General features: G+C 38.1%; 2 protein-coding genes across 9 annotated transcripts in view; both read right to left on the bottom strand.

Annotated features, from left to right (window-relative positions):
- LOC106961710 (phosphatidylinositol 4-phosphate 5-kinase type-1 gamma-like) overlaps positions 1-5957 on the bottom strand; it is a 16823-nt gene extending 10866 nt beyond the window's left edge. The window contains exons 1-5 of one of the 8 annotated variants that reach the window (XM_015055623.1): positions 5267-5957; positions 2025-2053; positions 1759-1848; positions 1532-1662; positions 1337-1454 (exon numbers count right to left, since the gene is read on the bottom strand). In XM_015055623.1, coding sequence (XP_014911109.1) covers positions 1337-1454; positions 1532-1662; positions 1759-1848; positions 2025-2053; positions 5267-5360 — 462 coding nt within the window. In that variant the 5' untranslated portion in view covers positions 5361-5957. Of the gene's footprint in view, positions 1-1336; positions 1455-1531; positions 1663-1758; positions 1849-2024; positions 2054-2360; positions 3245-3288; positions 3586-5266 lie in introns of those variants that run through there. The other 7 variants (XM_015055622.1, XM_015055626.1, XM_015055625.1 and 4 more) reach the window with 7 other exon arrangements.
- Positions 5958-6727: 770 nt separating this feature from the next.
- LOC106961711 (phospholipid hydroperoxide glutathione peroxidase, mitochondrial-like) lies at positions 6728-10688 on the bottom strand. Its single transcript, XM_015055630.1, has 7 exons — positions 10596-10688; positions 9771-9865; positions 8411-8555; positions 8163-8314; positions 7517-7541; positions 7378-7437; positions 6728-7211 (listed from the first exon to the last, which is right to left on the bottom strand). The coding sequence occupies exons 1-7, from the start codon at positions 10656-10658 to the stop codon at positions 7179-7181; spliced, it is 573 nt and encodes a 190-aa protein (XP_014911116.1). The 5' UTR covers positions 10659-10688; the 3' UTR covers positions 6728-7178.
- Between the last annotated feature and the right edge of the window lie 597 nt (positions 10689-11285).

An 11285-nucleotide genomic window follows, 5' to 3' on the forward strand; every position in this document is an offset into this window, starting at 1 on the left:
ATATATATATATATATATGATGAAAAACAACCTGCATTTACTCTGAATTTCTTACTATGCACGGACTGTTTGGTAACGAGAATGCGACTTGAGCTCAGGGTAATGTCACATGTAGTTTGCCAAATTAATTCAAACATTTCAAACATGAGACAATACTCCTGCTCAATGGGCACAGTAACAACAAGAAGACAAACAAATTACAGTATGTGGGCCATCTGCTGTCACAACTTGGAATTTAAAAAGGAAAGCTTTTCTCTTCTAATCCCCATCTGGCACCGACCAGCTGCTTAAACGTGTTGTTGTCACTGTGGGGCCACAGGTGCGCCGTGACATGCATGATCCTCATAGGCTTGTGCAATAATGGCACAAGCCTATGAGGCTTGTTTTCATGGCAAGTTTGCATGCAAATGTGGATTCTGAAAGGTAAACCACCTGCTACAAAAAATATATTATGATTTTTAATCTTTTGTATTATTATTATTTTTTGCAGCTTATTATTTTTGTGCTACTAATGAGTAGGTTTATATATATATATATATATATATATATATATATATATATATATATATATATATATATATATATATATATATATATATATATATATATATTTATTTATTTATTTTTTATTTTTTTTGGCCATTTACCTCAACAGAATGACAAATACAGTGCGAGTGTATTCCGTCAATACATAGTCTTGGAACTTGCCCCCTTCAGCTTTTTCTTTCTGCAGCCTGAACTGTTTTTCCCAACAGATGTTCCCACCTGAGCTGTGCATCTTAGCAGCTCCTCCAGAGCTGTCATTGACGTCATGGCTGCTGTTCTTGTTAATGCTCTCTTTATGCAGCCTGTAAGTTTAGAAGCATAACCTTGGTAGGTATATACAGCTACTTGTCGCACTATTTCAATCTGCAGATATTTGATTGCAGATTGCAGGTGTTCAAAGCTTTGAATGTTGTTTTAAAATCCAGTCTAATTATCCAAGCTGGTTTTGGTGTTGCTGTTTGTTCACTAACAAACCTCTAAGGCCTTCATAGAACAAATGGATTTATGCTGAAACTAAATTAGGGGATTTACATAATTTGGATGTATTTAAATAGAGAGGCTGGAATAAAAGTGCACCCTTTTTTACTTAGAAAAAAATTTCAAAATCCTTCTCATAAAATCCTGATCAATTATGTTGAACGTTTAGATTATTCCATTAAAAAAAAAATGAAATAAGGAGTATGAATTATCCCAGAATGGACTGTAATACTGCTTCACATCACTTTGTGCAGCAAATACATGTAAATGTAAGCCAGAGTATAATATGGATTATGGATGGAAAAGACCTCACCAGGTAGTCATCTGGCCGGATCCCAAACAGCTCCCTGAAGTAGCGGAAGGCCACGGGGGCGTAGGTTTTGAACCTGAAGTCTGGGTAGTGATGGGCTGGAGTGAGGTTGCTGCCTTCACTGTAAGGGACCAGTAAATTTAATATTAATAAAAATTACAATAAGCACCGATAAATGTGACGCCAATCTTCACCCACCTGGGGAAGAAGATGCTTTCCACCACGTAGAAATCCTGCATGAGGACATCTCTCTCAGGCTTGGAGCTGAGGTTGCCAACGGTATATCCGATCCCCAGCTGGATTGCCCCTTTCAAGGCAGAAGAGGTGGTCTGAAGAAGGAGAGCACAGAGAGCGAAGGTGAAAAGTAGCGAAGAAAAGAAGCAAGAGGGCCAAGACGGTTTTAAACAAACAAAATAAAAGTTCACTTTTTTATATGTAGTCTCTCCGTGGGCATCTACTCTCCTGTGGCCGATCTTCTTCTCACGACTTGGTTCTGTTCCAAACAGGGAAGGCATCTAAAACCAAACACAGAGTGAGCAAAGCCACTGTGATTGTGACAAAAGGTAGCACAAACGACTTCTAATGCCCCCAAAAGGTTGAGTTGAATTATGAAAGAATGTAAAACAGGAGCTAGAATAAGCCCTGAGGACAGATGAGACGGTCAGGTGTATCATGTGAAGTAGCCTCTCACCTCTGTTATTTGAGCCTTCTGGGTTGAATCTGTAGACACAGGGGAAAGAAGGATCAAGAGGTGCCTACATCAATGCATTATTAAATATTATTTGTTATTTATCGAGGTGCAGCAGCTCTAAATTCAAGCTTATGGTGTTGGTGGAAATCATCCAGGCGAATTAAATAAGCACAAAGCAGAACAAGAGGCTTCCCAGGCTGGACAAACATTTCACACCACAAGGGATATTCACTGATAGATACATACAACAAAAACTCTTAATACCTTAACTTCAAAGAGGGCTAACTTAACATCTTTTGTTACCCTTGCTCCAGGTGAATTGGTGATTTAACTCACCAGAAGAAGAGTTTACCACCTTACAAGTTGCACGTTTTTTGAAGATCCAGGCAAAAAAAAAAAAAAAGAGAGAGAGTGAGAGGAAAAACTAGAGAAAAATTAGGCCGAAAGAAAAAAATCTCTTCTCAGCCTCGACGTCTTCTGTTTTCTATTTCTGGATCAGTAAGATTTGTAGATTTGTGCAGGCAAGGTAAAAACTCTATCGGATTGACTTCCTGCCTAATCTGAGAGCAGCCATTGGCTGGGTGCTGCAGATCACATCAGCAACCAATCACAATCAAGGATTAAAAAAAGTCTTTCCACCAGACAAGAGGGACCAATCTAGATGCTGCCTGTGTGTATGTGGGACCATTAGACAGGAACAGGAAGTTAATCAAAAAGACAGCACATTGTACATCAGAGTACTGTATGTTTTATGTGTTGTTTTTTTTTTAATGGTGTGCGAGGTTATAAGGAGGAGGAGATGAAGGTTGCTAATGGAGCTGAGTTGATGAATCTTTAAGCCGTGAGAAATGAACACAGTAGAGACTGTAGCAGATGGTGCTGCCACTACTGGAGGCAATGTGCAATAAATGATACGATGAAAGAAATAACTTTTTTTGCTTGGGTTAGCGAGTGCAAATACATTTATTATATCATTAGACAAATCAAATATTGGCACAAAAAAAAATGTTTAACTGAGATGCAACTTATTTATGTGGTCTGAATCAGATCAAGGAATCTGTCAATGGGACAACTATAGGCCTAAACGGGTACAAATCTGGTCTTGAAGGAACTGTTGCAAAGCGTATCAATGAAAGACGGTAACAATAAATCCCATTTTAAATTGCCGTAAGCCATGTAAGGAACACAGCAAACGCTAGAGGCAGGTAGGCTGGGCAGATAAGAAGATGGATGCGGATAAATAGAGGAGAATCCAGGAAGTAACCTGTTTATGGCTCCAAAAGACTCGGGTGAATGTTTACTTTCCCGAGGAGGTACAATGGTTTGGAGAAAATAATATTCGAGTGAGAGAATAGTCCAAAATCCAAACCTTCAAAAGGTTTGTTAGTGGTAATCAAACAATGTCGTTGTTGGTTGGATCCTGGCTTTGGGAGATTACTAAAAAGTATGATGCTGTGACCTCAAATCTATTTTTATGATATTCTTTGGAAATATCCTAAATTTGAAAAAAAAAAAAAAAATTAAAATTAAATTAAATAATGAAATACCCTCATTAACATTGTCTCATATGCACTGTTTCTATTATGTGAAAAACAATTTGGACCAGGAAAGTATCTACTAAATCTCACAGTGATCCAACATGTGTTTTTATGCATTTGGCAGACACTTTTAAACAAAGTGACTTACAACTGAGTAACTCACAATAAAGTCGAAATCAAAGCTAACAATAACCTGACTATTAAAAGGTAGTAGTCAGGTTCTATCAGAGAAATTAGAAGTGACAGCCTAGAAATGTAGTGCAGAGATAGAGGGGAGTATATGGTAAGTGCCAGGATACGGATATTCTCTGAAAAACTGGTCTTCAGTCGTTCCTTGAACAAAACTCAGTTCTTCAGGAGCGTCTCAAACCTAGCCTAGGATATTACCATGTACTCTTAGACCCCATGTATCCTGTTGTGGCAACAGACAATATATAGCAGAGGATTAACAACAACTGTTAAGATGAACAGATTTGTTGGCAAAACATAAAAAGATCATTAAAATGACTAAATAATTCAAATTTCAAAGGAAAACTCCAACTAATATACCGACTTTGCGTACACAATTAGAAATCAAAGCTGGACAAGTTGCATAAAACTATTTGAGAGTCTAAAATAGTTTTATGACTTTAAACCCAATGAGGCGAATCATAGTCCTTCATTTGATGGATTTGCGTGGTTTCAGCAGCCTCCTTTCAGCAGCCTTGTCACAAAGCGCCTCTTCCCCCCTTTCCCCCCCCACCAGAGTGCCCACACCTGTAACCTGCAGATTAATGCTGGAACAGTGAGCGTAGGACATGCACACAAACATTCTCGGTGGGATTAGGGTCAGAGCAGAATAAATGTGTCAGTGAGCAACAAACAGCGTTCCAGCTGAGCATGATGGCCCGCCAGTTGTACTCTCAGTTTCAAAGTTTATGCACTGAAACAAAAAGCAAATAGAGACATCTCAAAATGATGACAGAGTAATAACATATTTTGGGAGCTTTCAAGTGTGTCTTGGGGGCCTGTGTGTGTGTGTGTGTGTGTGTGTCATAGTTAAGAGGATTAAATCTGCCTCTTATCAGCTGAGAAAATGGCGGGTCTGTAGCTATGACAGTAATGTAACACTGAACATAGGTGGATTTCGATTCCCTTGTTCTCTGGAGGTGACTATTAACGTGTTTTATCAAATTATCAACTGAAGCATCATGGGCACAGATGAAACAATAAATGTATGTCTGTACATTCACATCTGCAAGAAACGCAAGTATGATTTATGTTAGAATCTTAAATCAATAAAGGCATCCTTCAGATTGACATATGAGATAAGAATTGCAATGACAGCAGAAAGAACACGTTGCGTGTCATAGAAATAAACAGCTTCTGTTTCTAATAAGAGTTTATCGATGTTTCCATCGGCAGAATGGTTCCATATTCAAATATCTATGACTTCTTCCTCACAACAGCCGTGTGTACACACACACACACACACAGGACACGGCGTGCATGGAGCTACTGACAACTGCTGCTGCAGATACATCTCTATAGCTATCAAGTCAAGCCATTTATTTGATCGAATGATGCTTTTTAAAGTGTTGCACTTCTTTAAGCTGCTTATTTCACATCTACAAAAAAAAAAAAAAAAAAAAAAAAAAAACTCTGCTAAAATGCTCCTATGAGATTTTGACATCGCACTGAACACATTTAGGCTACGACACCTACCGGTGTCCCCAAAGTCAAGTTCCAGACTGGATCCGGCGGCCGCTTCCTCTGTCGGGCTTCCATCACTCCCGATTCCCGCAGCCGCTGGGTCCATGTCCCGCACACGGCTCCTTGTGACGATGCGCAACCCTTGTCTGCCTCAGACGGAATGAGGTGCAGCGATACTCGCCGCTAAACGGCCGGACATCTCATCTTACTCTGCGTTTCCCGGTTCAGCTGCAGACGACGGCATCACTCTCCGGTCAATGTGCTTTTGTCGCTGGATGTTTTTTGTTTGTTTGTTTTTTACGGCGACGCCGTCACCCTCAGAGCCAGCGGTGCTGATCATCTCCGCCGCTGTTGTGCGTCATCCTCTTCACGCAGCGGCTGCATCGGGCTGGATGAACTAAATGTGCAGTCGACTGCACGTTTTTCATTACGCATTCGGAGGCAATACAATGTTTTGAATAAAAACTAAAGGTTTGTGCAGTGAGGTTGCATCCGAGGCGAACAGAGGCCTAAAATGTTTCGAGCCTCTGACTACAAGTGTAGCCCATTTGTCAGTGAACAAGTAGTAAATGCCTCAAAACAGATCAGGCTCCAAATCTTCAAATTGACATTGATTTAGAGATGGAGCAAATATAAATCTTCCCAAGAGATGTCGGCAGCCAACGGAAATTTCTCCCAGCTCACCAAGACGTTAAAAACAAAAACATTTCGATAAATTTAAAAAAAAATATTTCAACTTGACCAGAAATGACGATGCAAAAACTACATTTTAAATGGTGAAACTTTGTTTCAAAATTTAATTTCAAGAAATTTGTTGGCTATAGTTTCAGTTGGAATTTTTTCCTAATCAGTTTACACATCTTTCATCCCCAACTTTAAACAAATGTTTTGGTTTATGCAAATAATCTCTTCATTGTAGATCAAGTTTCAGTCAAAACTGAACAGAAAGCACAGTTGCATTATTTTCAAAACTTTGTGCTGCAGCTTGAATGAGTTTCTTTTTTCAGTAGCAGAAACTTGTTTGTTGAAACTTTTGAATATTTACAAGGTGATCTATTAAACAGTTATGTTAATCTCCCTTACATTTGAAGCCCCCCCATAATATAGGAAAGTTTAAGAAAAGAAAAAAAAAAACATCTTTCAGACAAATAAAATTCAATTTGAAATCCCTCCAAAAACTATGGATCATGTTTAAAAGCAGAATCCAGAGAACAGCTACTATATGGGAAGCATGGTTTGGTCAGTGGAAATTCTGAATGCCAAAAGTCCATTTCTCAAATGAAATATTTAGAAAAACCTATGAATAGGCAAAAAAAAAAAAAAAAAAAAATCTAACATGTTATCAAATATAATTTGAGACACTTTTGATTTTAAGGATTGGTATTGTACAAAAAACCTGTCAGATGCAATTGTTTAATTTCTGCTGCAAGACAAAATTCACATATATGTAAATAAATTAACATAACACCAAAAGAATGTTCAAGACAGCATTTTATTTTATTTTTTTCATTTTGTTCCATAAGTTACCAGTGTATGTTACAATAATAAGCTTTTTGACAAGTGCAAGGTAAGCTGGCTCTGCATAAAGCCAAGTTATTTGTGGCATTTGTTCTTATAAGCAAACTCATTACCAAACAAATAAACTGGGATGGTATTTGGACTGAAAAGAAAAAAAGGGAATGGCTGTTTATAGTGAAATCCATGATGCAAACCCTCTATATTGGCTAACTACTGTCCTCTCAAGTGGTCTTTACAAGGTTTGCAGTGAGCGGTTTCTGGAAATAAGTTGCACGCTGGGGGTCATCAGGCCCTGCCCACCCTGAGGTTGGGTTTACAGACAGGTCCATCACTGGTCCAGATACACACGCACAAATACCCTGAAGTTCACGCGAGAGGTCAGGCAATGGAGGAACGCAAAGAGGTGCTACATATATCTGGGCAGGTCTTTTTCCACCACCTGCACAGAGAAACGAGTTTGAGTTTCAAAGAAACGCGTTTATTGCTTCTAAGGTTTTGAGGGTCGAGATTTGACCCTCAAGACCTGGAGCCCAAGACCATGGGCTCCAGCATCATGTGAATGATGCCGTGTACAGAAATATGTAAACACAGCTGCAATGGATTACCTCTGGATCGTCAGTTGGACCGTATCTCTTCACCACCTCCCCATCCTTGTTTATCAGGAACTGCAGAGCAAAAGAAAAAGTCAAAGTTAACACACTTTTGAAGACAGTTGTGAACAAAAAAAAGCTATTTCCAATTTACCTTTGTGAAGTTCCACTTGATGTTACTGTTGGTAGAAGAAATACATATGAATTACAACCAAACCTTAATAGTTATGCATAGGGAGTGTTTTTTAAATAGTATTTTAAAAGTATAGCTTTAGGATGACTGCAAAAATGCCAGTTTACTTCTGAATTTAAAGAAAGCTTTTAAAAGCAGAGGTAAAAGTAGGAGGGCCCCGCAAAAACTTTCACATTTCAAATTTCAGGATCAAGCAGATGGAGATAATGTGGTAGTTGTAATGGTTCATTAGATCAGAAAGAGGGGCAACGCAAAATGGCCATGTGAAACTTTTAATACCTTGTATTCTGATAAAAACTGAATTCATTCATACAGCACACATTTAAAATTAAAACCCCCTTGTGTGTTTCACATCATCATATTTAAGACCTTCTGTTACTTGGACACACATGATTTATAATGGCTACAACTCGTCAGAGGTTGTTTAACTCTGGTTTGCGTAATTCAATCGTCTGTTACAAGAGCGATTTAGCAGAGATGCATTGCCTTGAAGAATAGGTTAAAGGAAAAAAGTGACATAATCACAGGTAAAGTAGTGGCTTGAACCTGCTTTTAGACTGTGACCACACAAAAAAAAAAAAAAAAAAAAACAAAAAAACACACTTACTTTCCAAGCAATCCCTTTCCTTTGGGCTGTGCCTTCATCCATTTCCAAAGAGGGTGTGCATTGTCACCGTTTACCTCAATTTTACTAAAGAGATCAAACTCTGCATTGTAACCTTTAGCAAACTCCTTAATCTCGGCTTCTGTCCCCGGTTCCTAAGTTACAAAGAAAAACAAAATAATTTTTATATATATAAAATCTAGAAAAATATCTAAAAAAATGCCACCAACATCAGTTTTATGATGCATTACCTGTCCTCCAAACTGGTTACATGGGAAGCCCAGGATGCGTAAACCTTGCTCAGCGTACGTAGCGTGCATTTTCGTAAGCTGAGTGTAGTTTACCTTCGTCTTTCCTCACTTGGAGGCCACATTTACAATGATGCAAACGTGGCCCCTGGCAGAAAAATAAGAAAAGGCAAAAGTGTTGGGACAAATGCATCACTGCAGGTATAATTGGACATTGCTGGCTGCTTCAAACCCAAATAGTCACAGTTCCTGAATAAAGTAAAGAGTTATTTTCTCCCCCTTAACTACATGGGAAAAAAAAGCAGTTTGAAAACAGTCATCACAACTAAAACAAGGACATTCATTGGTAGGAGCATCACGATATGATAACCCTGGGTAAAAAACACATCATCCAGTAGCTCCACAATCATCTTAAACCAAGATAATATGAACTGCTGTTATTAAAGAACAGGCAAGCAGCAACTATTCATGTTGCTTTTGATTTTTAGCTTGTATGTTTTAGTCATACATGGACATGAGCAAAACTAAAGAATAAATACTGGCTAAATTTATTAGATGTTCAAATAAATATGCTCATTATGCATGAAATTATCCGTCTACTCATGTTCACAAGCTTTACAGAGTAAAACAACAAGCCGATATCAGCGGGTTAATCAGTTACGGTATCTGCAAGTGTGGTGAGCACTTAGTTACTTAATCGATGATGCCTGCAGGTTGGCAACTTTAGCTCCAACTATCAGTAACAGTGAAGGGTGGGTTCCATGCAGCGATTGTTTTATTTGAGTAATAAATTATCTCAGGACAGACAGATTTCTCTTCCATGTAAATGAAGGAAATCGAAGGAGTCGCATTTTAACTAGTTAAGTTAAACAAGGTGAGACTGTGGAACAGGGTCATGTTGCTCTGTGCACTTTTTTAAAAATAGGTCATAAGAAGGTAGGATAGTATGAGATGAAATGCTAACACTTTGATATACATTTATAGCTCAATATAACTTAAAAACAACTCTCAAATTTCACTTTGAAATGAAGGGAAGCATTTTTAAGCAATATAAAATTGCTTAAAAATTTTAAGTATGATAAAGTGTACATACAAAGACTATAATTTGTTTGCCAATTTATTCCCCTTTAGTGTCAACATGGTATATTGGTAAACTTTTTGCCAAAAAAGTTTTAGTTTACCTGAGGACAAGTTTTCCCCAAAATCCACCAAAAAGTGGATTTGTGCATATGCACTTAAAAAAAAAAAAAAAAAAAAAAAATCAATTTACATGTCCAAATAGACTGCATACTGTCCAAGTTACTTCAGAAATTGGAACTTAAAAGGTACAGACGAGCTTCCAAATGGAGTAAATATATTTTACCTGTATTTTTCCAGAGACACCTCATTCCCGTCGATGTCTGTGGCAGAGAACTCGTAGATAGACTTGGCGGTTTTCCAATTATCCACCTGGGCACACTGAAATATTAAGAGATATTGCACATGTGAATGAACATGATTATGCAATAATCGAATAGAAGGGTTGGATCTTACTCCTGCCCTTTAGCATGGACTAAAGGGCAAGAGTAAGATTAAGTAAGAAGCTGAAACATATTTTCTCGCGAGTTCACCAGTTCTCATTTTGTGCGCACTATGGCCCATTTGTATCATCCGCACGCCCTTTCCCACAAATGTGTCCGAGCAAGACATTTCCGAGAACGGGGTGAAGAAAAGCGATTTAACCGAAAATCTCCAGTGGCTCGTAATCTTATTGAATAACAAAGAGGAAAATAACAGGATTAGGCATAAACGGAAGAGCTTTGTTTTTATGGATTAAAGCAGGTACAACGGAATATTTAAGCTCTCTACAAATCAACGAAACATAGTCGCGCTGCCGTAATACGAAAACCTTAAATGAAATGGCTCACTGGAAAACGTATTTCATACTGGAGGAATGTCCAAAATATTCTAACTCAGAACTTGCAATACGCCCAATTTATAACAGAGCGTGCTTTGTCGTTGCTGCAGCTTCAAGCTAACGATAACAAACGTAACAACATCGGACTCATTTGAGTGCTGCACCGCACCAAAATACAGAAAAGCCCTGAATGTGACCTACATGTGGTCTAACGGTTAAAGGTTATAGTGTCACTTCGTACCGAAAGTAATAGACTCAGGATAAGTACTTAATACAGAATTGTATACTTACCATAGCTCTGACTAGACCCCTGCTCCACACTACACCTAGCAAAACTGTCGGTCTCAGCCACATAATGGCCACTCTTATCACATGACGTCATAGTCTCCTCCCATTAATAATTCTCTTAGCTCCGCCCACGTTATCACTGCAAACACTGGCTCTAACCAACATATTACTAAAATGGCTTTAAAAAAAATAAAAATCAGGATTCTGCAAATTAAATATTTTCATAGTATATTACAATTGTTCCTTTCATACAGTCTAGATTCCCTGAAAAGGTGAAATTACATTTCAAAGAGATATACTTTTGATTGTTTTGAGTGTGATGGCATTTTACTTTTAATGCTGCTTCACATTGATCATAAGCTTTAGTAATGGAGCCCTTATCAGAAGTGCACTGTATGTGTTAGTAAACACATTTAAGACAAGTGTGTCCCAAGATAATGGGAGGAAAAGCTAATATTCACTAAGTCAGTGGTTCCCAAAGATTTTCTTCTGAGCCCCTCTATGGATTACACAAAAATCCCCTCACCCCCACCAAAAATATATATATAAAGTGGGCATACATATCGTTCAACCAGACATAAACCTATACATGTATTTTGTTTTCAAACTCCACTGAAATTTATTTCACACTTCAGGTTGCAACAAAACAAACTACAAACCATATTTACATTGAAACACTTTTGTGTAACTGTT

This window comes from Poecilia latipinna, unplaced genomic scaffold (assembly GCF_001443285.1).
Source record: "Poecilia latipinna isolate Pla-1442-1.1 unplaced genomic scaffold, P_latipinna-1.0 Scaffold1326, whole genome shotgun sequence".
NCBI classification, from domain to species: Eukaryota; Metazoa; Chordata; class Actinopteri; order Cyprinodontiformes; family Poeciliidae; genus Poecilia; species Poecilia latipinna.